This window comes from Moschus berezovskii, chromosome 14, assembly GCF_049115385.1.
Source record: "Moschus berezovskii isolate FMDL1 chromosome 14, NW_MosBer_1.0, whole genome shotgun sequence".
Classification (NCBI taxonomy): domain Eukaryota; kingdom Metazoa; phylum Chordata; class Mammalia; order Artiodactyla; family Moschidae; genus Moschus; species Moschus berezovskii.
The window spans coordinates 27,676,629-27,704,353 of record NC_142473.1 but is presented as its reverse complement, the minus strand read 5'-3'; the positions used below and the strand labels follow the sequence as shown (position 1 = coordinate 27,704,353).

Genomic DNA, 27,725 nt, shown 5'->3' with positions numbered 1-27,725 from the left:
TCTACCACTGAGCCACCTGGGAAGCCCCTGGGGCCCTTGTGACGAAAAGCAAATCTCTAAAATCTGTCACCACCATGCTGCCCTGAGCCTCCTTGGTGCCTCTAACAACATGCGTGTGTGGTTTTTTGCCCCGGCTGCTACTCTAACAAGCTGGGCCAGCTATTAGACTGTGTCACCAAGCCCTTTGAGAAACTGAGGACAAAACAAGTGGTACTGGCCACCGCTGAGGGCCAGAGAACTAGGAGGTGGGGCCACTGTGAGCAGAGGGACCTGCAAAGACAAAAAGCTGTCATCTGAACACGGGACGGGTCCCCCCCACCCCAAGCGGACGAGCCGGGCAGCGGGCTGTACTTACGGACTGGCTGTGTCTTGAACTCGGAGGCGGCGCTGATCTCGCCCAGGCCCTTGCCGTTGAGGGCCGCCAGCCGGACTGCGTACGTCGTCTCAGGCTTGAGGCCCACGATGGTGACGATGCCCTCCATGCTGGCTGTTGTGAGAACACGTAAAGGGTCACAAACTGGGGAAAGCCTACTGGTGAAATAGTGCAGCTGCTGTGGAAAACAGTACAGCAAATCCCTCTGCGATTAAAGGTAGAATTCAATCCAGCAGTTCCAGTTCTGGATGGATATATGTACCACAGGACTGAAAGCAGGGACTGGAATAGATATTCGTACAAACGTTCACAGCCATCTTGTTTACAACAGCCGAACTGTGGAAACAACCCAAATGTCCTCCAACAGATGAATGCATAAACAGAACGTGGTCTTCCATACAATGGAATATTGTCCAGTTTTAAAAAGGTATGACATTCCGACACACTACAACAGGGATGAACCTTGAGGACATCACACCAACTGAGATAGGACAGATACAAAAGGACAAATGCTGGGTTATTCCACTTATATGAAGGACCTAGAAAATCAACTATATAGAGACTACTAATAATCGACTATGGGCTTCTGTGGTGACTCAGTGGTAAAGAATCGTTTGCCAATGGAGGAGAAGCAGGAGATGCAGGTCTGATCCCTGGAGGAGGAAATGGCAACTCACTCCAGTATTCTTGCCTGGGAAATCCCATGGACGGAGAGGCCTGGCGGGCTACAGTCCATGGGGTTGCAAAAGATTCAGACATGATTCGGAGACTAAACAATGACAAGAGTCAACTCTATAGAAAGTAGAAGGGTGGCTGCCAGGGGCTGGGGCAGGAGGGAATGGGGAGTTGTTATTTGATGGGTATTGACTGTAGGACGAAACAGTTCTGGAGATGGACAGTGGTGACCGCATAACGATTTAATGCCACTGAATGGTGGACACTAAAAAATGGTTAAAATAATAATTCTTATGTTAAATATGGTGTTCACTCAGTCATGTCCGAATTGTGCGACCCCACTGACTGCAGCCCACCAAGCTCCTGGGTCCATGGGATTCTCCAGGCGAGAATACTGGAGTGGGTTGCCATTTCCTCTTCCACAGGATCTTTCTGATCCAGGGATCGAACCCAAGTCTTTTATGTCTCTTGCATTGGCAGGTGGATTCTTTACCACTAGTGCCAGCTGGGAAGCTCATGTTGTTTATATATATATATATTACTACATTTAAAAAGTTAACTAGGAAACAAAAAGTCTGTTGGACATGGGGTTAACCTGCCACAAAGTCGGTATGAGGTTTCAGGGGGATGTCAGGGAGGTGAAGGATGATTTTCTTCTAGTTCTAATCCTGATTACACAGAAAGTCCTCTTAGCTCTCCCCAAAGCTGGAGTGATGGGAGCTTCCTGGAAGGATGAATTCTTAGTAAAACTGAGTTGGAAGATGTCTCTGAATTGCTGTGACACTGCAACCTAATCCAATCCACTCTCAGCTCTACCCTCATTTCTGGGATTAACAATTTCCACGGAAACAAAACTTACTTCACTGAGTTATTCCAATTAAACCTCAAAGGGAGAGTCAGACGTAAACACATTCAATCCTCAGGGCAAGATGAGCTGAGCTCAGAAACTTCAAACTGCAGTCATCCAAGGGTCATTTTTCAAATCTTTGGAAATATATCATAGAACTGATTTAAAAGGGCTGTCTCTCTGGCTCTGCTTATTAGGTTAATGTCATAATTATATGGCAATCCTTGAATATACCCAAGGATGGGTATATATACCCAATATACTGGATGGGTGACAGCAGAGAACCTGAAGCATGGAACCCAATATGCAAAGCAGGGCACACAGGACTCCTCTGGGCTGTGCTCAGCACTTAAGCACGGCTTCTGCTTGGAATGCAGCTGAGCCGGCCTCATCCGTCCTGGCACCGTCACGAGAACCAGGTTCTGAAGTGCCAGGGTGGCAGAAGGCCAATAGCCCCATATGAGACATGACCACAGCCTAAGGCAGGGGGCCAGTGACGGTCCTGCAGCACCGGGACATCAGCGGGATGGCAGGCGGTGGCATCTGGCTTTCCCCAGTCGGGGGGTGTCACGTCAGAAGCCAGGATCTGGTGAACTCAAGGGGTGCGTGTGTGTGTGCCCAGAGACATCATTCTCAAGTAAATCCCGACTCTGCAGCTTACCTTCCTTGGCATCATACCACTTGGAGTGCCACACCTCCTCGCCCATCGCTCTCCACTCAGCTTTGTATTTGAGGATGGGCACTCCGCCTGTGGCTTCTGGCTCATCAAATTGCACCTGCGCTGTGCTAGAGTATGGCTCCACCTGGTCGATGGACGGTGAGGATGGGGTGTCTGTGGGGAGGACACAGATGGAGACCCAGGTCAGCTGGATTTGGCCCAGGACATAACTTCCAATCATGAAACATGATTCTCTTATTTAACTCTTGCAAATCTTGTCATCTGTATTCTGTCTTCCTGGTACACCCCAGCATATAACTCCCTCCCAACGTACCCCACGTCCAGATCCTTAAGCCCCCTTAGCTCTCAGCCTCCTTACCCTTTAGTTGCTGATCCTTACTCCCCCTTCTTCCCACTTTCTGTCATCACAGAAGGTCATGAAATGGACCAGCCAGGGTGAGGGTGGTATAGCTGGAAGGGGCACTCACCTGCTTGGACAAGGATGAATTCCAAAGACTCCTGTCCGATGCGGTTCACTGCGGTACAGTTGTAGTTTCCAAAATCATTTTCAGAGTCTGGGGTCACCTTTAGAGAGAAGGAGCTCTTGGGTTACAAGTGTCCCACGGAATGGCCACAACCTCAGATCCTTATTTACTGAACTAAGAATAGACTCAGTAAAGCTCCAGCTCATACAGTTGGTAGATGCAAACTATTACATACCGAATGGGTAAACGACAAGGTATAGCACAGGGAACAACATCCAATTTCCTGGGATAAACTATAATGGGAAAGACAATGATAAAGAAGGATGCATCTCTGTGTATAACTGAGGCGTGATGCTGAACAGCAGAGATGGGCACAACATTGCAAATCAACTATAGTTCAATAAAAAGAGAAACAGAAAGGGGTCTCATGGGGAAGGAACACTCTGCTCCCCTCCAGGCCCTGATCTGGCTCCTCGAGAGCCAGGGGCAGGCTGAGGCTGGCTTTCTTCCCTGACCAATGGCTCCATTGCCCAGAACCAGTCAGAGAAGCTAGGGAGAGGATGTCAGCTGCACCCAGAAGCCTGTGCACAGTCAGACCACGCCTCCTGCCCCGCCCCCGCCCCCACACCGCCTCACCTCCAGGTAGCTGGCCGATGGGGTGTTGTAGATCTTGATGTTGCTGTAGTTGGAGCTGGGCAGCAGCTGACCGTCTCGGAACCACGAGATAGTGGCACTGGGGTAGGCAAACACCTCGCAGGTGATGTTCACCTGGTTCCCCTCCCAAGTGTACACAGCTACAGGGCCCTGCAGCTTGGGGGCATCTGCAAAGAAGGACAGCGGCTCCAGAAAGACCGCCGTGATCGCGGAGTCCCCCACACTCTGGCTCCCAGCCCTGGGATGACTGGAGAGCCTTGAAGCCGATCTGACGCGGGGGAAAGCGGGGATCGGGGCTTTCCCCATGAGCTGCGTGGGAAGACACGCAGACCTGTAAGTCTGAGGATGGTGTGTGTGGGGGTCCCTTGGGGACACAGCTTTGGGATGACCTAGGGCCTACTGCCGCGGGACAGGTCCGTCACCCCGATCCTGTGCAGCCCTCCCTGCCCCGCGTCCTCCCGCCGTTCTCCTCACATTGCACTTCGAGGTACATGGACTGCGAGTCCTGGCCGATGGTGTTGCTGGCAGTGCAGACGTACTCCCCGGCGTCGGTGTACTGGATGCTCTTCAGGGTCAGGGACGACACGCGGGCGTGGCTGCGCACCACCATGTGTCCGTCTTGGGTCTGCCGGGAGGGGAGGGGCGGTGTCAGGGTCTGAGGTGGGCGGGGCTGAGACCAGGCATCACTGCCCACGACCTGGCTCACAGCTTTCCCCTCCCTGTGCCAACATGTAGTTCTTGCTTTAGGTACCAACTCATGGCAGCGCAGCTCCAGGGAGCACCATGGGAACTTGGGTGCATCCCAAACAGAAAAATGGGCCTCAGTTTATCCAAGCAGCCTACTGTGTGCCAAGAGTGGCTTGGGAAGGACAACTGAGGCCCCCAGACAGCTTGGCTTCGCATATTTGACATGGAAGCCAAGCCTGGCCAGCAGACATTGAAGCTGCAATAGCCTCACCTCACGAGGTTCTGGAAAACCTGCACTCCCGTCCTTTCCTTCCCGCCTATCTGCCTGTTCCCTGGTGTGTGCACACATAATGGGAAATCCAAATGCACCAAATGAAAGAAATGATACAAGAAAGTCATCTTTCTGAAGATGCCTCATTTCCTGAATGCTTAAAACTAAAACAGTTTCATTCCAAAAAAGTCTAACAATCCAGAGCTTAGGAGCGGTCATGCTGGTAGTGAGGGGAACTGGGTCCCCTTTCCTGGGATGGTGATACAGAGATTCCCAGGCATATTTAGGATCCTAGACACCACAATCACCATGTTTTAGCCCTTGACACTAGAACTGTCTTCCTGAGTCTTTGGAATTACAAGAAATGGTCAAACAGGCAGTCAGCATATGAGCCCTGGGCAATGGGTACTGGAATATTTCCTAGGGATTTCCCTTTACACTCTTAAGTAAAATGGTTGCTGGCCTAGGAAGAGTCTGGGCATGTGGTCTGAGTTCAGATCCTCAAGAAAGGGGGTCATCTGAAGAAGGAGTCTAGCTTCTCATGGGCTGGGCCATACTTTTATGTCCACTGCATGGTATTCCATAGACAGGGGCATGAGTGCTCTGCCTATAGCATCTGCCATCTCATGAGGTCGTGCTTTTAAAGAACCAGAGAATACCTGCCTTCAGGTTCCTTTGAGCTGCCGGTTTGGAAGCCCGAAATCCAGTACTGAAATATCATAAAGCAGTCCAGTTTGGGGAGTTCAAAAGCAAGACACCATTGGCCTTAACTGCAGCCTCAGATCTACCACCAGAAGTCCCTCTGTCATCCCTGGTATCTAGCCGATCAGTCATGTCCGATTCTTTGTAACCCTATGGACTATAGCCCACCAGGCTCCTCTGTCCATGAAGATTCTCCAGGCAAGAACACTGGAGTGGGTTGCCATGCCCTCCTCCAGGGGATCTTCCCAACCCAGGGATAGAACCCAGGTCTCTTGCATTGCAGGCGGATTCTTTACTGTCTGAGCCAACAGGGAAACCTAGCATCCCTGGTAGAGCTAGTCTATTTCAGTCATTTAAGCCCTATCGCATTTCACATCCAGAAGCTGGAACACAACTGCCGGCAAGGAGACAGAAGAGCTGAGCAAAGCCATCACCACCTGCTGCAGCGAGGGCCACCCCTCTCTGACAGAAATGCCCAGAGGCCTTGGCTCTCTACCCCCAGGAGAAGCTGAGAGGCTGATTGGTTGAGAAGGTGCACCCCAGAGGATATGCACATGAATGTGAGCTGAAATGGGCTGGGGTAGAGGACTTGCCTAGAAAATCTGAGACATCTGGTCTGTTGAAGATACTGACTCCTGAAAACCCTTTTCAAGTGGGCTGACAGGGTCCACAGCAGTGGTGATTTTCATGTGCCAAATAAAATCTTGACCCATCACCTAAACTTGTGGCATCTGGAGTGTGAGATCATCCCTGCAGCATCTGTAAGGGCTGACCTGACCTGCTCATCATTCCTATTTCCCCAAAAGACAGAAGAGTGAGAACACAGGTTCAGCCAACAGTGACGCCAGCCAGAAGCTGAACTCTGTAATTTTTTGTCACATACCCAGGACTTGTCCTTGGGGCCACCACCACAAACAAGGAAAACTGACCGGAACCTTTCAGAAGTCAAGAGAACATTTCCATAAGGAAGGATGTAGCAGCAGAAGATGCAAAGAAAGTCATGTAGGTAAGAGAAGGACATCAACAAGCAAGCCCAAAGGGGGACATGAGCAGTTTTTACTCAGAATAATCTAGAAAGTGGTCAGAGAGAAATGACAGCACTGACAGTCCTATTTTTTCCCCCTTCTCTCAGGTCTGTTTGTCTAAATTTCTCTCTGGAAAATTTTCTCATTGAATGATATCAACAGAGCAGTAGGCGGCCTTCCATAGGGAACTGTAGTTTTTCGGTGGCTCAAGACAGGATTAATGACAGGATTACTTGCCAGATGCCCAGTTCTTCCCTCTGAGGGGCACAGACAGACTCCAGGGTGATTGGACTATTTCCCTCTGAAATGATTTACTCTAGCACCAGATCAGAGTCAGACAGCACCCCCTCCAAGCCATCTCGACCAGACGTCATGCAGGCTGATGGTCCAGATTCAAGAAGGAAGCAGATAAACTGGGCATGAACGAAAAGATCATTATGGCAAAGAGACCCTGTTTTGCAAAAAAAGCATGAAGGGCAATTATAATTGCTCTTCTCATCAAAACATTTTTGTCTCTCTTCTTGTGGGAGAAGACCTAAGGCTTTCCAGAGCTTACTGAGTGAAACTGGCCACAACTCAAACCTTCTTTTGAGCTCATCTGGATTCGTGGTCTTCATTCCTGACTGAGACAAATAGAAGGGAATGGAACTTCTGAGCCCCGGGGGGCAGAACTCACTTGAAAGTCAATTATGTCCAGAGCGAGATAACTTAAGATAAGGACACTTCGGCAAAACGGAGTGAGGTGTCCGCTTTCCTGGGAGTAAACCAATTACTTCCACTACTAATAGCAATCCTCTCAACATCTCCTTAATGCTCCCTGATAAATCTCAGCTTTTCCTCTAGCTGGGTCTAAATCTGAATGACAGGGGAAGATGCGCAAGGCCAAATGGAATGAGAGGGGAAGTGGTTCAGGAGTGGCTGATAATTAACCCTTCTTTTCTCCCATCCTCAATCCTAATGAGCCCGTGACTTCTGGGCAATAACGCACCCAGTCTGTGACAGCATCCTGGGCTGCAGGAAGAAAGTGTTTCAGTGAGCCTGTGCACCTAACTACAGCCCCTACGCTGTGGAGGAAGGGATGATGCAAAGGGAGCTTATAATAAACTAGATCCGACGACAGCAGGCTGCAGAAACTACCGTCAGTGCCTGGGGACAGGCAGTCAACTTTTAAATATTAAACGACATTAAATATTTATAGCCATGACCTGAACACATGAGTTATATGTTCTGAATAATTATCACTTCTGAAAGACTAGGGGGATGGGTTTACCCAATTAAAATATTGTCCACAGGATTGCCATATTCTACATTTATAGTATTACACAATATCTAAGTTCCATCTAGAGAAAAGGTTCCTTTATATTTTAGAGATTAGATTTTTGAACTTCATCTAAAGCATACTGGTTTTGATTTCAATTCTGTCACTTAATCACACAAATCAGGTCAAGAATAGCAGACATAATCCTAAGTAGGGTCTTGGATGCGTAGCAATTACAATCTAAAGATTAATATTTAACCTTAGTTTTCAAACTAAGTCCCACATTACCCAAATGGAAGCAAGTAGAGAAATTTCAAAGGCGAAATATGCTACTGACTTAAAACACACACATACACACAGAACCATTTATGACACATCATTCTAATCTCATAAATTTAATGCTCTATAAAAGTAACATAGATGTGTTTAGCAATTTGGGAAAATCAATGAGAGATGTCATTTGCATTGCTTCGAGATGAAATGTGATGTGGTAATTTACCAAGACCAATCATGATAAAATAAGCGAGCAACAAGATGAGTTGAGCTGGAAAGGTAAGGGCTGAGTGGGTTTTTAGATCACTAAACTCTGTGACTTTATGATCCAAAGCCACATCAACCAGGTGAGAGTCAAAAAATTTCATCATTTCAAAATGCCTGGCCTGGGAATTGGGGCCATTTATTTCTCTGAGTATAATTACCTGGATGTGATTGTTATCAGCACCAGCAAGAGAATAAGATCCAGTCTTAGGAAATAATAAAGATTTGTTCATCCACTCCCAACACACCTTGCTTGCTCATCCTGCAATGACACTCTTGCTAAGTAATGTCTACCACTATGGACCTATTCTGTAATTAAACTACATTACTAGTTAGTTTTAGCATGGCTGGTTATTAAACTGCAATGGTGAGTTAAACTGTAGCGCTTGCAAAACTAAAGACTGACTAGTGGTCAGGTAAGCTATACCTCTTGCTTCTCTGGTCGAGTCCACGAAGCCTGGAGAGAACAAGATATAAAACACAACAAGAAAGCAGTAAAATTTCACAATATGTTGCTTTAGAGGATCAATGTTTCCCACTGCATTCCGTGCACATGCAGTTTCTTTCCAATGCAGAGCTTTTTCCAAGGCCCACTTTCCATGGTGTGTTCACGACCCAATTTAACTTAGAATTCAGCTTATGCTTAGCTTTGCTGCCCCCCTTATGCACATTAAGGAGTACAATTCACAGGTAAAGCCTCTCCTAATCTTTGGAAGACATACATATGGCTACCAGCTGACATATTAGACTGCTCCTATTCCCAAATACCTTGAATATTCCTCATGCTAGTAGGTGACACTGCTCGCTCCAACCACACAATACAGAGAAACTTAGAGAGGAGGTTTCCTCCTTTGGATTTGATGGGACAGCTTATCACACATATATTACTTTGTGCTCATGCATTTTGCAACTCTGCATGCATACTATTAAAATTAAATTTGTATTAAAAAAAAAGGAATGAAGAAAAGAACAGAGGGGGTATATTAAGAATGAGAAGAATGCCCTTAAGACTACAGGGCAGGATGCTTTGAGGATACTGAACTCTGAGTGCTGTGGTAGGTTCCAGTTGATTCTTAAAGGCAGAGGGATGACATGCTGGTTTAAGCATCTTCATCAAACATGGCATTCACAAAGGAGTGAGCCAACCCAGGAACACAGGGGCCTTTGGGTATTTTCCTACCCACATTGAGATTTTTTTATTTATCCAGCACTGGGGAATCTACTCTGCTTACAGCTTTTCTGATTTCATGATGGGAGTCAAAAACATCATACCTGATGTCGTTGACTGCCTGACCGTCCCTGAGGTTCAGATGGAAAAAGGATACAAAAGACACGAGAGACACAGCAATGCAATCCCAGGAATGCGAATGAGTTAGCAAACATTTAGTAAGAGGCTACTAAATGCAAGGAGAGGCTACTAAATGCAAGGAGTTTTCACGAGAAATGAGGGATGTGGATTATGTCACAGGTTGGTGAAGTGAAGAGGGAAGCGAGAAACAGGAACACGCCTGGACCAGGGCAACAGCAGGCAGACACGTCACACGTGGCTGCCGTATCCACATCACTTAGAAGCTTGTGTGTCACATGCCAGGGCTGCACAAATCAAGACTGGTTGCAGGGCCTCCATCATATGAGTTGTTTGCTTTTCAGATCAGATTCTTCCTGCGTCTCTCTCAACTCATTGTGGTTTTGTGGCTTTTAGAATAAGTGGATGCTAGTAACACAATGCTTCCAGTAGCCTGAACTTCCACCTGTGTGCCTGGTGGGATAATAAATCTTTTTTTTTTTTTCTTAGATCAGAATTTCAGATGAACAAAGGCTAATTTTTTAATTTTTAGTGTAGTGTTTACAATTTAAAACATCTAGCCAAAGAAGATCCCCATGCAGCATTTACCTGGGACACACTTATACTTAAAAAAAATATCTGGTAACCCTAGTTGGGAAAAGCAGAGGTGGTTCAGGAAGTGGCTCAAGCACACCTCCTGAAAGAGGAATTGGTAAGGACATCAGTCCAGGTCCTGACGAACAGGGCCAGTGAGAGAACAAAGAGGATCACCCTGACCGTGATAATTTGGTGAAGGCATGTAGCACACTTTAAGATAACCTGATAAGCAAATATACACTCTTACAAATTAGAATATGATTAGCTATTCAAAAATTTCAAAAAAGTTCTAGGTGCTTTTTAACACTGTGTGTTTCATGATGTTACACACAAGTCTGTAGGAATATGCATTCAAACTAAAGTGGAGCGATAGACACTTATCCCAGGTTTTCCCTGTTAGACTTCTGTCCACATCCTAGATAAAATAGACTAACTGCTCAATGCAGGCACCTTACCCTGCGTTTAAGAGTAAGCACCTGATTTGTACTGAATGAGGAGTTCTTCCTGATGAAAAGAAACTTCAGTCTCCAAGGAGTCCAGAATTTCAAAAAGTTTCTCTCTTTTGTAGGATACTCTGTCAACTCAAGATACAAGGTTCACGAAATGCCTTTTACTTATTTCTGTCTCTTCTGATCTCAACACTCTGTGTCTATCCTTCTCCTTAGACATTAAGGTTTTACTAGCCTTTCGTTCTCAGTCTCTTCAAAGGCCTAGAGATGTTCAAATGAGCAGGCAACGGAGAGAGTATGCAAATCACCATCTAGGGGCCTCACTCAGTAAGTAAATAGTACCTGGAATTTAGTGTCACTTACTGCGAGTCTTTAAAATACTTGGCAATTTAAAAAATGAGTCTGAATAGGATGAGTAATAAAATGATGTGGATGCACAAGCTTTCTTGGTATCACAATGACCTCCATAGACAGAGATCAAACTGACCCATCACACTGTTCACAAATTTTGGCCAACATATTAGTGACCACTAAGAAATGGATTAACTTTCAGACAGATGATCTCCCCTAATGATCTTAAGTGACCCAACCTAGCCTAGCTATTATCAGTTGTTGAGTGAAACCAACTCAACTAACTAAAGCCTAACAGATTGATTATAATCAATCTGAAATGAGTGCTTGAACTAAAGCTAGACACTGTCAAAGATATGATTTGACTTTTGGGCTCATTGTACTTTTTTTCTCATCTTTTTTAAATGAAGAACATCAGTATTCCATTAGAAAGTCACCACAACTCCATGGTTGAAAGCTTTTGCTCTCCCTCCTCTTAAAAAGGATAAATACTAGACTCAACTAAGCAGTGAAGCAAAAGAGAACGCTCTAGTTAATCAGTGTCTACTGTCACTAACTTTATTAAAGGAAGCATTGAGCCTCCCAAGAAAGTCATCAGGATTATTAGAGAGCACCATGGCGTTATGCCCTCTATCCCTGAGCCACAGACCCCTGGTGGCATTCTAAGGGCTCAGTACTTGATTTTGTCCCAGTCAATATTTTTATCAAGGACTTGGACAAAGATATTTCAACTAAGTATTCATACAAGGTTGGAAGCAACAGCTAATACAGATGCTGGACAGCAGTTGCAAGAGGAAGGCTGAAATGCCTGCCCTTGGGTCTTGGACTTAAGGGCTGGGTCATCACTGTCTGTTAGACCCCACTACTTTTAACACATAGAAATGAAACAGGGAGCCCCCACTGGCTGAAATGCTATGGACCCAAAGCCCTCTAAGGACAGTTCTGATGAAAACCGTTCCTGACTGGTCAGCAAGATGGACTAAAATGGTCATTCTCAAGCCAAGGAGTGTTTCTATATGTGATGTTTTTGGTAATCAGAATGATTAGAGGTGGTTACTAACATTTAAAAGGAAAAGAGCAGTGGTGCTAAATATCTTACAATGTACAGGACAGTCTCAGTGAAGAAAGTCTTTCCAAACTGTCATCCGGACCCCCATTGAGAAATATTGGGTTGCAACAAACAAAGCAATTTTTAATAGAAATAAATATAAAATTCTACACTATTGGTTAAGCAATCAATTGCATCAGGACAGGGGATATGTGGCTTAAATGCAGTTCATACTAAAACGAGCTGGGTCTTTTAGCTGACCGCAAGCTCAATAGGAGACAATGGAATGAGAAAACTGCTGACGGGCTAATGTGATGTTGACTGCATGATGTCAGTGTCCAGACCAAGGGAGCAAGAAGCTAGGAGGACTGCTGTACTGGGCGCTGCAGACTGAGAGGGAAGCTCTCTAGCACAGGACAACCAGAGAGGTGAAGGGTATGGAAACCATTAAGAGCAACAGTGAAAATAACCGAAGTGTCACAGGATAAGAGGACCGACTAAAGAAACACTGGAGGGCTAGTTAATAGTTCCCACGCAAGTGACCCAGTGGCAGGGCAGGAAGGCTGGGAAGTAGCAGGCCCTCTCGAGCATCAGGGCTACCACCTGCCCTGCAGAGGACTGACACTGTTGCCCTTCAAGCAGGGGCTGACTGACTTTCTGGCAGTGACACGAGACAACCTCCAAAGGAGGCTTCCTTCCAACCTTCTGGGATTCTGGCAGGTCATGGATCTACTTCTCAGGAGCCCTCCTGCCCTTCCCGGTAGACACACCTGTATTCTCACTGCTCAGTGCATAATCTTGACTTGCAAAAGAAAATGGTTTGTCTCTGCTCCGACAGTTCTGCGACTCTGATAATCATCTTGATACCTAATTATTTATCATGCAACTTCAGACTCAGGAGACAATGAGGAGTGGCTCTCAAATAAAAGTAAAATTTACTATTTGGAGTCCAACTGGCTCACAAATAGGCCAGCTCTAGTGTTTTCTAAATTTTTAGCTACTCTCAGTGTAAGATGACTACCAGGCTGTTTCAATGTCAATATATAATTAATAGGAATGGCAACTTTTCTCTACAGGGTTTTATTTAGGCAAATATGCTGATCTGGGGTTACATCACTGGCCAGTTTGGAAGACCCATTCTGACACTGATTCTTTCATGTTTCAGTAATGTCACTTGAAGGCGGTCCATAGTAAAAGAAAGCACAAGACAACCTATGTAGCTGGGCTTAAATACTTTCTCAGACTGAGACTAATGATCTACACTGATAACTGAATTACCCAAAGCCTCCTTGGCTTGGGATGGTCTCTGCTGGACACATTTGGTTTTAATATTTAGGAAGTATGAGGGTGTATTAGTGACTGGTTTTTTATTCTCATTCTGTAAAAATGAATTCACAGGTACAAGCCAGAAGTATCTACCTATTAAAGGACCTGAGGTAGGCACAAATCACAATAACCTTTCTGGTCTAGCTTGGCTGCTGAGCTATTCCTAGAAAAGATATAGAATTTAAAACCATCATTAATCTGGGGTAGATGTTATTTCTGTCCTTCACTTTAGGTCAGAGATGTACATTGGGTCATTCTGGACAAATCTACTCTCAAGCTTGATACAGAAAAATCCTCCAAGCGGCAGCCCTGTGGTTTGAGCCCTGAGATGTACATTCAGTCCACGTAACACACATGATGGGAGCTAAAAATCTGAGCTGAGGGTTTAATTCCAATGTTGATAAAGAAAGTATCTAAGTAAACACCACATTACTTAATTCAGTTGGTTTTCACAATATCAAACAGCATATGCAAGTTTCAAAAATACTTAGCAGTTCCTCAGCTGAGTTTCGGTTAAGCTGAATTCAACTCTGGAGGTAAAACTTGCAAAAAATAATGGATTTTTTTTGGAACAGCAATTTCTGTTCCTCTTGATTTAGCTTTGTCTTCTATTAGTAGTAGAGAAATCAGTTGCTCAAATGCAAATTCCAAATTTGGCTCTGAAATTTCACACTCTCTCTTTTTAGCTTTATTTGAGTCTACTCTCTCTAGGGATTTCCTTATGCAGACAGAAGAGTGATGATCTATCATTTTCTGACATTCTGGTCAATCAGCAATCCATTATAAATGTTCTTTAAGGCTACAGCCATTACTCCTGAATAGGTGACAAAGCTGTGGCTAACTAAAATGAAGCCCATTACTGCAGGATATATGAAAAGAGATTGGAGAAGTGCCATGAGACGGTTTAAGTTGCTTTAAAACCAAGCTTCTTCCTCCTCCTGCCTTTTGGCCCACTCAATAGCAAAAGGCTGCCCAGTATGGGGTTACCTCAATTTTCATATATTGTCAGTAATAAAGACAACTTTCCGGTGACCTATAAATCCATGTGCTTGAAAGCTATATCTTACAAGTCATTTAAATTTGCCAGGAACGTTGCTGCAATGTTTTTCAGTTCTCAGAGACTATCCTGCAGAACCTGGTATAATCATCCTCATGCAGAAACTGCTAATTATTTTTGCCTTGAGAACAAAATGATACCCAAATGTGACTGAGCATACAGGCAGACACAAAGGCAACCAAGCTATTGTGCATATGGTGCACGTAGAGCATGAATATACACGCCACAAGGAAAAGAATTAATAGGCTCACTCTGACCCCTGTCAATTCTGGGAGACATTTCCTTGGGCGCTCCTGAGACGATGCTAATAGCTCCGAGTGCACCAGGATCTCAACTTCCCCCTGCTCTTCCCCAGCTGCGTACCTGTGCGCTGGAGAATCCCTATCTCTGTCCTCCCTGTGATGTCTAACTTACCCGCACCCACTAACAAGACACCCCTGCAGATCCATGCAAGGAACTATGCCTCCTCCATCTCAAGGGGATGCCGCATAGGCCACAGCCAGGGCAGGTGGGAGGAGGGGGCCCACAGAACCTGGCAGTGACCTCTAGTGACCGCATCCTAATTTCTGGTTCATGGAAGAGGACTGGGCATGGAGCAGACTCAACCTGAGTCGGTTCTGAGTTCCATGGCCCTGAAACTCTTGGGTGATGTTATACCTTTTCTTCGCTGCTGATGTTTCGGGTGGACGTTCTCCAGGTGATTGAGGGAATGGGGTCTCCCGAGGCTTCACAGGTAAGAGTGACCTGTTCCTCTAGTTCCATGGCAGTCTGGTTCTCTACGTAGGTGATTTTGGGTTTTGCTGAAAACAGAGAACATTTCTATGAGTTTACCTGATGTATTTTAGCTTTCCAGGTTTGAATTATAAATGCACCTATCCAACGAGGTTATTAATTTATTAAGCCTAAAGCCCTGTTCCAGGTGTTGCACGAGATAACGAGTTGAATTCCCCAGGAGTTGACAATGGAGCAGGCATGTGTCAACACCACAGTGATAATAGTAACAACAACGTCCTGTGTGATGACAGCAACGAGCACAGTGGTGCAAAGGCCTGAGCAGAGGATGGACCTGCCCCTGGCTGAGTCTTCAAGAAGGAGACAGCTTCGGGGCTGGGTTGTGAGATTTTCAGGAGGTGGAACTTAGGGTGGACACAGAATCATTCCGAGAGTGGAAAGCTGTGTGAACGAAAGCAAGGAAGCAAGAATGTGTGAGGAGAGAGTGGGGAAGACAGCAGAGTGTCAGGGTCCATGGGTCTGTGCCTCAGAGCAGTGGGAGACAGCGCTGGATCCAGGCAGAGAGTGTCTTGATAGTCCGGTGACAACTCTTGCTTGAATTTTATCCCGTGCCTGCTGGAGGCCCCCTCACGGTGTCTGGTCAGAGGAATGAATGCTCGTTTACGTAGGAGGAAGGTTAATCTAGGAAAAATTAAAGATGGAGAAAGACTGAAGGTGGAGAAACCAACCTGGAAGCCGTGGGACCCCGCTAGATGTGATGTAATATGATCCTGAACATCGTCTCTAGGGGAATAGAGAAGGGGCAGCTTCCAGAGAGATGCTGAAGGAAAGCTTTGCAGGAAGTGGAAGTGAATGGAGTTTAAGTAGAGATGGGGAGAATCCAAAGGAGGGATGAGAGGACCAAATGACTCATGAGATTCTGAGCATCTTGGAGGGCTCTGCTAGCATTAACTTGAGTAAGGAAATGTGGTGGGTGACCTGCTGGGGGCTGGGGAGTGGCTGGGGAAGAAGATGAGTTGAGATGAGTTCATTTTCCAAATGTTCTGGGTAATGCAAGAAAGCGCAGGCATTCACGGCTGAGTTTAAATGTTAAAACATTAGAGAAAATTGAATTTTCCCAATTTAAAACAATTATACTCTGCAATCGCTAAACCTTCCATCGAAAAGACAGCACTGCACAAATGTAACTTATTTCACTAACAGAGAAAAAAGCCAGGCTAGATAAACAAACAAATGATAAATAAATTTGAAGTATGGATAATTTTTGAAAGAACTGCATTTGCTTTATATTCAAATTCATACAGTAGTGCACGGCCAAGTTTAAAGGAAGGTGGGATGGGCTTAGTTAAAAGAACTTCTGGTTGATAAGTAGGGCAGCGCATGCTATAACATGTCCCTTTCTTAGGAAAAAGTGGTATTGCTTAGGACAATTACGGTAGTCCTTAATTTAGATACATCCCTTGCACACTCATTGCCAGCCCTTCTTGAAGCCACAGTTCACATGTCTTCACTGTCTAAGCTGCAGGCTTCGTTCCTCTTGTACCTCACCACTGTGACTCTGCTGCTTCTTGGAAACCTACTCCATATCTCCCCTAATGCTGGTCCCTGAGGGCTAGCCAGAAGGCCAAGGAGAGGGAGAAAGGGGCTGGAGAAAGATGAAGTTCTACCTAGTCAGCCCCACCTCACCTGGGTCCCAGGTCCTGGCACTGATCTCCTTAACCCCTGGGAGAGGCTGGAAAGAGGAGGAGAGAAAGGAGATCAAGAATGTGGGATAAAGAGAGAAAGGAGGGCATATATGGGGACCAGGTTACTCCAAGGAGGCCACGCGAACTGTGCTCAGGATGCTGCAGAGGAGTATGGACCTGGATTAGACTTCCAGTGCTATTACTGTTCAGTCACTGAGTGTCTGACTCTTTGAGACACCATGGACTGTAACCCACCAGGCTCCTCTGTCCTCCACGATCTCCCGGAGTTTGCTCAAATTCATGTCCACATCTAATACGGATTAGATATACACGTCTATTGAAAGAGTCAATTCCTAGGCAAGTTGATAGGAAGTCTGGGGTCCCCGGGAAGGAGAAAGGGGTCTGGGGCTCTCAAAGCAGAGATAGGGGTCTGGAATTCTCAAGGAGGAGGAAAGAACAAACATGTTTTTTTTCTCTACATTCCTTAGTCTTCGTCACATAAAACCTTTTTTTCTTTAAGCCTGGAACCGATGATTACACAACAAACAACTCAGTTTCAACCCTGTACTAAGGATTATATAACAACAGTTGATCCTGCTTGAGGACAGTTTCTCCTTCCTGAAAACCTTCTGGCTAATCCTGTTATCTTAAAGTGTAAATTATGGGAGTGGGACTAGGAAGATCTTTACAACCTTGAGACATTCTTTTGATTTATTGTAATAACTAATTAAAACAGCACATAACTCCCTTGCTGACACTAGCAAGGGGGGCACGCTCCATCCCACTTCTGATGTTGATGTCAGGAGCTTTCTCTGTCCCTTGTTGTACTTTAATGAAACTCTGCTACACAAAAGCTCTTGAGTGATCAAGCCTGGTCCCTGGTCCTGAAGTTAAATCTTCTTCGGAGATCATGAATCCTATACCGTTCACCGTAAGCTAGCACTCTGATTCTCTTAACTTGTCTCTGCAGGAGTCCCTCACATTTCTTTGTTTGCTCTACTGGGCTGCCGAACAAACATTCTCTCAGCTGTAGTCGTGGGGAAGAACTGTGGTAGTGGGGTGAGTGTGTGTGTGTGAGCGAGTGTGAGTACGTGAGTGTGGGTGTGATGCAGGAGGGAGCCCGTGGGGAGGGATGAGGGTGGAAAGACAAATTGCGCTCTGCCACAGCTCCTGCATCCTATCTGTTCTGCCTCCCTCCCTCCTTCCCTGGACCTTACCCACCCTCTTCCCTCTAGCATGGCCTCACACGGCTCTTGACACTGCCCACTCCTCCTTCCCGGGGCAGCCATCACCGCCGGAGAGGCCTGGAACAGAAGCGAAGATCTGTCCTTGACTAGCCGAGTTAGAACTGAGTGTATGGCCACAGGGAAATCACGTGAGCCGTGGAGGTGAAGGCAGAGTCGCTTCATACGGAGGTCTGATGAATACGTGCTAAACTGGGTTTCGTGGAGGAGTGATCACCATTGCTAGCCCAGAGAATGGACACGAAAGCTTGGATTTGAGTCCTGGTTCCTTGCGTAGGACACCTAATCACTCTGTGCTCAATTTCCTCCTTTGTAGGATTGTGATGAGGTTCAAAGAGCTCATTTATGGATAGTACCTCTCACAGTGCCAGGCACATTATGTGTGCTCACTTTGTGTTGGGTACTATTATTATTATTACCTTATGGGGCTGCTATCTGAAGGAATTTCTTAAAGACAAATGATTACGTTTCCACATTCATCTCCCTGCCATATAGATAGATGATGCTTCGTTCCTATAAAGCGAATTACGATCCCCTCATTTATTCAAACACTGGTGTCTCTTTTCTGCCAGCTGATGTTCCACTGAGGATGCTGACACTGATGTTGACGCTGAGGGTAGGTCTGTGATTAGAGCGGACACAGTCCCCATCCACAAGGAGTTCACCTACAGCACACGGGCTCTTCAAGCCTCGGTGCCTGTGCAGTATGGCTTGAAAGGCTTGTCCACCCCTCCTGCGTCTGGGAAACTCCCACTTGGGAAACGCATTACCATCTTTGAAGACTTCCCTAACTGTTGTCACACAGGACCAGACAACAAATCTTTTCCTGTAGAGCACTGTGCATATTGCTATTTGTTGTTAATGTTCAGTCGCTGTATTGTGCCCAAATTTTTGCGACCCCATGGATGCATGCCAGGCTTCCCTGTCCTTCTCCATCTCCTGGAGTTTGCTGAAACTCATGTCCATCGAGTTGGTGATTCCATCCAACCATCTCATCCTCTGTTGTCCCTTTCTCCTCCTGCCTTCAATCTTTCCCAGCATCAGGGTCTTTTCCAATTAGTCAACTCTTCCAGTCAGGTGCATAGTATTGGAGCTTCAGCTTCAGCCATCAGTCCTTTCGATGAATATTCAGGGTTTATTTCCTTTAGGATGGACTGGTTTGATCACCTTGCTGTCCAAGGGACTCTCAAGAGTCTTCTCCAACATCACAGTTCAAAGGCACCAATTCTTTGGCGCTCACCCTTCTTTATGGTCCAACTTTCACACCCACACATGACTACTGGAAAAGTCATAGCTTTGACTAGACAGACCTTTGTCAGCAAAGTAATGTCTCTGCTTTTTAACATGCTGTCTAGGTTGGACATAGTTTTTCTTCCAAGGAGCAAGCGTCTTTTAATTTCATGGCTGCAGTCATCATCTGCAGAGATTTTGGAGTCCCCCCAAAATCACTGTTTCCATTGTTTCCCCATCTATTTGCCATGAAGTGATAGGACTGGATGCCAGGATCTTAGTTTTCTGAATGTTGAGTTTTAAACCAACTTTTACACTCTCCTCTTTCACCTTCATCAAGAGGCTCTTTAGTTCCTCTTCGCTTTCTGCCATAAAGGTGGTGTCTACATTTCTGAGGTTATTGATATTTCTCCTGGCAATCTTGATTCCAGCTTGTGCTTTATTTAGCCTGGCATTTTGCATGAACTTTTTGCAGAGAAGTTAAATAAGCAGGGTGACAATATACAGCCTTGACATACTCTTTCCCAGTTTGGAACCAGTCCACTGCTTCATGTCTGGTTCTAACTGTTGCTTCTTGACCTGAATACAGCTTTCTTAGGAGGCAAGTATGGTGGCCTGGTATTCTTGTCTCTTAAAGAATTTTACACAGTTTCTTGTGATCCACATAGTCAAAGGCTTTGGCATAGTCAATAAAGCAGAAGTAGATGTTTTTCTGGCATTCTCTTGCTTTTTCAACGATCCAACGGATGTTGGCAATTTGATCTCTGGTTCCTCTGCCTTTTCTAAAACCAGCTTGAACATGTGGAAGTTCTCGGTTCATATACTGTTGAGGCCTAACTTGGAGAATTTTGAGCATTACTTTGCTAGCATGAGTGCAACTGTGAGGTAGTTTGAACATTCTTTGGTGTTGCCTTTCTTTGGGACTGGACTGAAAACTGACCTTTTAGTCCTGTGGCCACTGCTGTTTTCCAAATGTGCTGGCATACTGGAATTCCATCATCTCCCCTGTCTTTGTTCGCAGTGATGCTTCCTAAGGCCCACTTGACTTTGCATTCCAAGATGCCTGGCTCTGGGTGAGTGATCACACTGTTGTGGTTATCTGGGTCATTAAAATCTTTTTGTATAGTTCTTCTGTGTATTCTTGCTATCTCTTCTTAATATGTTCTGCTTCTGTCAGGTCCATATCATTTCTGTCCTTTATTGTGCCCATCTTTGCATGAAACGTTCCCTTGGTATCGCTAACTTTCTTGAAGAGCTCTCTAGTCTTTCCCATTCTATTGTTTTCCTCTATTTCTTTGCATTGATCGCTGAGGAAGGCTTTCTTATCTCTCCTTGCTAGTCTTTGGAACTCTGCATTCAGATGGGTATGTTTCCTTTTCTCCTTTGCTTTTCGCTTCTCTTCTTTACTCAGCTCTTTGTAAGGCCTCTTCAGATAGCCGTTTTCCCTTTTTGCATTTCTTTTCCTTGGAGATGGTTATCACTGACTCCTGTACAATCTTACGAACCTCTGTCCATAGTTCTTCAGGCACTCTGTCTATCAGATCTAATCCCTTGAATCTACTTGTCACTTCCCACTTTATAATCATAAGGGATACTGTTATTATGAAGTCATTATAATGGGTTGTCATTAAAAATTTTATGATTATCTGTGTTAGCCTATGAACCCACTGATGAAAACAGAGTGTATGTTATTCATCTTTGCAACCTTGGCAATGGCTGGACTTACGGCAGGTACTCAGATGTTGCTAACCAACACCATTTACTATAATTTGAAGGCTTATATAGGGGCTTCCCTGGTGGCTCAGAGGTTAAAGTGTCTGCCTGCAATGCGGGAGACCTGGGTTCGATCCCTGGGTTGGGAAGATACCCTGGAGAAGGAAATGGCAACCCATTCCAATATTCTTGCCTGGAGAATCCCATGGAGGGAAGAGCCTGGTGGGCTACAGTCCATGGGGTCGCAAAGAGTTGGACATGACTGAGCTATTTCACTTTCACATAGGCTTATATATTTATCTCCCTCTTTGTGCTTCTTGGGGTCAAAAGACCTTATCTTACTCATTTCTGTAGCCCCTCTGTCCAGCAACAAGGGTGCTCAGTAAATAATTATGAAATGAAGGAATACGTGAACAGATGCATCTGTCTTTCACTGAGAAAAACTTAAAATCAGAGTGACTAAGAAAACCACAAATCAAAGAGACACATGTTCCCCGAAGTTCATCGCAACACTATTTAAAATAGCCAGGACACGGGAGCAACCTAAGTGTCTACTGACAGATGGATAAAGATGATGTGGTACATTCATACAGTGGAGTATCACTCAGCAACGAAAAGGAATGAAATTGGATTATTTGCAGTGATGTGGATGGACCTAGAGCCTGTCATACACAGTGAAGTAACTCAGAAGGAAAAAACAAATATTGTACATTAACGCATATATATAGAATCTAGAAAGATGGCACTGATGAACCTATTTTCCGGGCAGGAATACAGACGCAGATATAGAGAAAAGCCATGTGGACACAGGGTGGGGCAAATTGGAAGATTAGGACCAACATATATACACTATCATGTGTAAAATAGATAGCTAGTGGGAGCACTTTATAGCACAGGGAGCTCAGCTCAGTGCTCTGCGATGACCTAGAGTGATGGGATGAGGTGGGAGAGGGAAGCGCAAGAGGGAGGGGATGTATGTCTACATATAGCTGGTTCTTGCTGTTGTACAGCAGAAAGTAGCACAACATTGCAAAGGAATTATACTCCAGTTTAAAAATTGTGAAATGAAGGAATATATTAACAAATGCACCTGTCTTTCATCTAGGAAAACTTAAAATCAGAGTCTGAGGTAAACTAGCCAAAATCAGAGAAAACACTGTCAAGAATATTTTCTAAAAAATATAGCTGCACTTTCAAGTATGCTCAGTTAATTTCGACCCAACTGATAACCTGTTTCTAAGTCCAACTGTCATTAATGAATAAGCAGGATTCATCCAGGATAGCAGAAATGCTTGGTTTTCAAAGGTCTGTGTTTACAAACATCAATGCATTCTGCTTATTAAGCTAAACAAGCGAGTCCTAGGCAAGGTTCCCCAGGCACAGGCTCTATAACCACCAGCAAGCTGCACGCATCAGGGATGTCTCTGCAGTGTCTGTACTCTGGCAGCACCATCTACACTGGATTCCCTTATCTGTGTTTTTAAAAAAGATGAGCAGACAGAGCGGAAAGTCACTAGGTTAAATATCTCTCCACCACAAATTCGTTTTTCAAAGTCAGGTCAAAATGCATTTCAGCTCTGAATGAATGGAAGTTAACTGAGTTTATAGAGACAAAGTGAGTAGAGATATAGTTTCTTTTCATGACTTTTATAATTCTGCTTCACACAGGTCAGGGAAGGAAGAAGGGGAGACAGAGGCAGCCCCTTGGTCACTAACACTGAACAAGGGCCTATTTATCATGGGCTTCTCCGGTGGCTCAGACGGTAAGGAATCTGCCTGCAATTCAGGAGACCCACGCTCAATCCCTGGGTTGGGAAGATCCCCTGGAGAAGCGAATGGCTACCCACTCCAGTACTCTTCTCTGGAGAATTCCATGGACAGAGGAGTCTGGAGGGCTACAGTCCACGGGGTTACAAAGAGTCAGACAAGACTGAGCGAGTAACATTTTCACTTTTTTTTTTTCCCACTTATGGAGTCTGGCACTGTCTGGAGTGCCAGAGATAAAGTGATGTATAAGGCAGCTGGTGCTGTGCCATCGTGGAGCTCGCATGCTTAGTGGACGCAGGAAAAGCAATCCCCCAAACCAGCAAGCAAAGGAGATCAGTTCAGGCAGGGAGAAGGGCACTGAGGAAGAGGTCAGTGGAATGGGTGGGGGCAGTGATGAGGGAGCCGCGTGGGTCAGAGCAGGGAGGGCAGGGTCCACTGAGAAGGTGATCTGAAGGATGCGCTGAGATCTGGACAATGGATGAGCAGAGCGCAGCTTGCAGGGGATCCGGAAGACCGAGATTTCAAGCGGAAGAAGCACCTGGAGCAACGTCCCTGAGACAGAGAACACGCTTAGTGTGTCTGAGGGAGAGGAAGGGGACTTCCGGGGCTGCAGAGATGTAAGTGTGGAGGGATGATGTGGTCAGGGAGGAAGTCAGAGCGAGCTCAGATACAGTGTCTTGCCCCCAAAGAGGAGTCCGGATTTTATGCCTCTACCAGGAAGCCACTGGAGGATTTGAAACAGAGGAGCGGCAAGTAAGGTCGTTTCAGCTACTGTGAGTGGGGGAGGCTGATGATGGGGACAGTGGGGAGCCGGGGGATCAGCTGGGAGGCGGTCTCATTGACCAGGTGAGGACCAAGATGGCCTGGCCTCGGGCTGAGGCGGTGGGAGCTAGAGAGAAGCGGCTGCTCTGGGGGCAGTTTCCCAGGCCGAGTGGACAGGGTCTTGCTGATGGACGGCATGTGGTCAGAGAAACCGTGGCAGGGCAGTGGCCCTGACTGCACCATCCTTACCGAAGACCTTGAGGTGGATGGACGCGTCCTGCTCGCCCGCCTTGTTCTCGGCAATGCAGACGTACTCAGCCTCGTCGTTCTTGTCCACCCTCCTGATGGTCAGCTCGGAGCTGTCGTCGCTGAACAGGTACTTCTCGTCCTCCTCATTCTCTATCTGCTCCCCGTCCCTGCCGGGCACAGAAACGGGAAGGGCCGTGATTTTGACGACAGAGCTAAGAGGTTGATTTTTAGTTTGTCTCTATAAAACGCAGAGCGAACGCATGCGCAAGACTGAACTTGCACAGAAAGTGAAGACGTTCGATTGCATTTCTTTCTGTGTGATTCCTTTAACCAATCTCCGATTCTGCCTAAGGGCTGAAAATGGCATCCTCCAAAACTCCAAAGAGGCTCTCTGATTCTGCCCCACAAACTGAAAATGGAGGAATCCAACGCACACACAAGGCAAGTGGACCTCACTGGAAGAGTCCACTCTGCCCTCGGAGCTGACGGTTCCCAGCTTCCCACCCCATCCCCTTGAAACCCCAACAGAGTAGGCCCTGCCAGGTCTCCTGCACTAGTTGGTGATAAAGGCGCAAGCCCGTTTCTTACTTTGTCCAGCTCATGGTGGGCTCTGGGAAGCCTTCGGCGTTGCACACGAGGGTGACGGACTGGCCGAGGTTGGCGGTGGCATTCACTATGCTCTGTCTGGCCTGGACGGTGGGTGGCACTAAAGCAAAGAATGGCCGTCAGGGGTGGCTGGGAAAACTTGAAAGGGCTCGGTGGCCTGGAGAAGAGGCACTTTTGGGGGACCCCAGGTCAGAGGGTCGGGGGTCTTGGGTAACTGCAAAGCTTTAGTGTAAGGGGTCTAAATGCAGGTGTGCACTAAACAATTACTGTAAACTGGATAAATAATTCACCCAAAAGCATGCATTAGTGTTTCCCAACAGTACTTAGTACTATGTATAACAACATGTAATAATATTGCTTTTCAATAATGCAGATTTAGAAGCTATATTAATGTTTTCCTTATTTTAAAGTGGTGTTCAATTTATAGTAGCTATTTATCATTATATATTTTCTCAATCAATGCATACCCATCTTAACAACTACCATGATTGGGAGAACTTGACATTTAAAGCGGGGCTCTTGATACTGGAAAAAGTTGAAAATTTTGGTTCCCAGTGATTAAATGGTTAATACCAATGTGAAATGCACTAGCTCACCAAAGAGTGACATTTCTCTTGGATTGTCCTAAACAACTCTGTGCACAAACTGGTTTTTACCAAAAGAATGAGAGACAGAGTTTGGCAAAAAATACATATCACTATCCAAAACAATTCAACCATGATTTACTTATTTTCTTAGTACCGACATTATAATGTCCTCTAAACATCTTATGAATGTCAGATCGATTCCACGGGTGTGTTTATTTGACACTGCAAATTAAGATTAATAAACCCATGGATAGACTATGATTCTGACTATTCTGAGGCCTGAACTGATGATAAAATTTTCTCTGAACAGTAAACCAGGAGACGGACTACACCATTACAGTAACATCAAGGACAGTGAAGGATGAGGAAGAATTTATTAGGAAGCACGGGGCAAATTTCTAGTGTTGCGAGATAATGAAGGACATTCCAGAACTGTACTGGAAGTCCCCATAGTTGAGGGAGACCCAAAAGGCGAGTGTCTTTAAAAACAAACAAATGAACAAGGCAGAGGATGGGGTGGGCTAAGGGAAGGCGTGGACTCAGCTAATGTGGATGAGCCAAGGTGGGAGCTGTGGAGAGAGCAGGAAGGCCAGGTCTCCTTACCATTCACAATGACCTGAATGTCCTTGAAGTTGATCTCCCCGCGGGCCAGGATCCTGCCCTCACAGCGGTAAGTGCCCTCATCGGTTTTCTTGATGCCCCGGATCTGGAGGTAGTTGTTGGCCAGGACTATGAATCGGACTAGAAAAGACAAGAGGCAGGTTTGTCCCAGGATCAGTTAGAGGACGGGAACCTGCAGGCAGGGCATTGAGCCTTGCCTTTTTCCTACCTTCGTTCTCATGGGAGTGGGTGGAGGGCTGGGAGTGGGGAGGGGCTTTAAGCTGAAATAAGATAATATGTCCCTGGCTCCGACATAGAGCCAAGAGCAGAAGTCTGCTGGACATCGGTATTTTTCTTTGGAGAGAAAGTCAAGTCCCTGAATATACAAGCTATAGACATGCAACCGCTAAGCTGGAAATGGCATGCAGCTCTGGGACACTGGAGTCTGAGTCTGGGGTAGGAGCCTCAGTAGCTGGCGGAGGTGGAAACCCTAAGGGGTTTGGTGGGCCAGGGGAAGGGGCGGCTGCTCGGTCTCACCATCTTTTTTCAGGATAACATCTCGGCCTTTGTGCTTCCAGATGATGGTTGGGGGGAGAGAGCTGACCACATCACACACGATCACAGCATCTTCTCCCTCCCTGAACTCCTGTGGGGTTGGCGCGTTCTTGAACATGAGCTTCTCTGAAAAAGGGACAAGAGGAGAGTGAGGGAAAACAGTGGTTCTCTCTCAAAAATCCCTTTTCACTGGTGCCTTACCACTTGGATTCGAGTCCATATATGCAGCGGTACCCAACAAGGTCCACCCATCACTTGGCCAAACATGCAGGCAAAGCAGATGGCATAAGAAGAGGAATATGTTCAGCCAGGTTTGGCAATTAATGTCTATTCAGAGTGCTAAATTTATGACACTCTGTGCAGAAAAGGGTCTACAGAGGGAGAGTTGTGTCTTTACCATGTGGATGGAGCTAATGGAACGCAACTCACAGGTAGAATGAACTGCTGGGACATCTACTCTACAATGAATAGTAGGAGCCATCAGTCCTTTCTCTGTCCCCTAGTCTGTCTGACACCGCAACCCTAGCCTATCTATGGTAGAGAGAATTTTGAAGACTAGAACAGGAAAGGCAGGCTTATGGCAATAAATACTGTGGCCATCAATACTGTTCCATTAGCGGTCACCCACCACTACCCTGGCCAACAGGACAGACGCATGATAACAGATAATGAGACGCCATCTTTAGATTGGTTTCAGTGGCAATGGGAACCACCTGCTCCGAGTGGCACAGAGTGTTCAGATAATAACCCCTCCCCCCGCACTGAGCCTTGGCACTCCACTGCCAGAGGGATGGAGACGGCAATGGCAACCCACTCCAGCACTCTTGCCTGGAAAATCCCATGGGTGGAGGAGCCTGGTGGGCTGCAGTCCACGGGGTCGCTAAGAGTTGGACACGACTGAGCGACTTCACTTTCAGTTTTCACTTTCATGCATTGGAGAAGGAAATGGCAACCCACTCCAGTGTTCTTGCCTGGAGAATCCCAGGGACGGGGAAACCTTGTAGGCTGCCATCCATGGGGTCGCCTAGAGTCGGACACGACCGAAGCGACTTAGCAGCAGCAGCCAGCAGGGAAGAGTGAAATAAGAGGGGATAAACTGAGGTGTAAAACAGTCAACACTTGGGGAAGGGCGAGGGGAACACACACCCTCTGGGAATAGTGTAACGTGAATTTAGAGAGTCGAGGCCGGGGTGAGGTAGCTGTGGCCAGCACGGACACAGCTGTGAGTCTAGCGTTGGCCAAGGATCAGTTAAAATCACACCGGATGGAAGAGAGGATATATGTACACCCGAGGCTGATTCACTTTGCGGTACAGCAGAAACGAACACAAAAGTGTAAAGCAACTATATGCCAATAAAAAAGTAAATTAAAAAAATACAAATCCCCATGTAACCTACACATGTGTTAAAAAGGCATTAACATATAACAAATAAAAACTAAAGGAAAAGTTTAAAAATATTTTATCAGTATGTTTTCTAACAAGTGTTTAGAAAACATACTGATAAAATACTTAAAAATTTTTCCTTTAGTTTTTATTTATTGTTGGCTGCTGGGTCTTTGCTGCTGCCGGGGCTACACTCTAGTTGCGGTGTATGGGCTTCTCATTGTGGTGGCTCCTTTTGTTGCAGAGGACTCGTTGGAAAAGACCCTGATGCTGGGTAAGATTGAGGGCAGGAGCAGAAGGAGATGACAGAGGATGAGATGGCTGGA

The 27,725-nt window shown here is 46.0% G+C and overlaps 1 protein-coding gene across 1 annotated transcript in view; it reads right to left on the bottom strand.

Moving 5' to 3' along the window:
* NCAM1 (neural cell adhesion molecule 1) overlaps positions 1-27,725 on the bottom strand; it is a 362,723-nt gene that overhangs the window by 40,865 nt on the left and 294,133 nt on the right. The window contains exons 4-13 of the mRNA XM_055423033.2: positions 25,998-26,141; positions 25,464-25,601; positions 24,256-24,373; positions 23,668-23,834; positions 14,943-15,085; positions 4,167-4,317; positions 3,675-3,859; positions 3,042-3,138; positions 2,557-2,727; positions 356-487 (exon numbers count right to left, since the gene is read on the bottom strand). Of these exons, the coding sequence (XP_055279008.2) occupies positions 356-487; positions 2,557-2,727; positions 3,042-3,138; positions 3,675-3,859; positions 4,167-4,317; positions 14,943-15,085; positions 23,668-23,834; positions 24,256-24,373; positions 25,464-25,601; positions 25,998-26,141 (1,446 nt within the window). The remainder of the gene's footprint in view (positions 1-355; positions 488-2,556; positions 2,728-3,041; positions 3,139-3,674; positions 3,860-4,166; positions 4,318-14,942; positions 15,086-23,667; positions 23,835-24,255; positions 24,374-25,463; positions 25,602-25,997; positions 26,142-27,725) is intronic.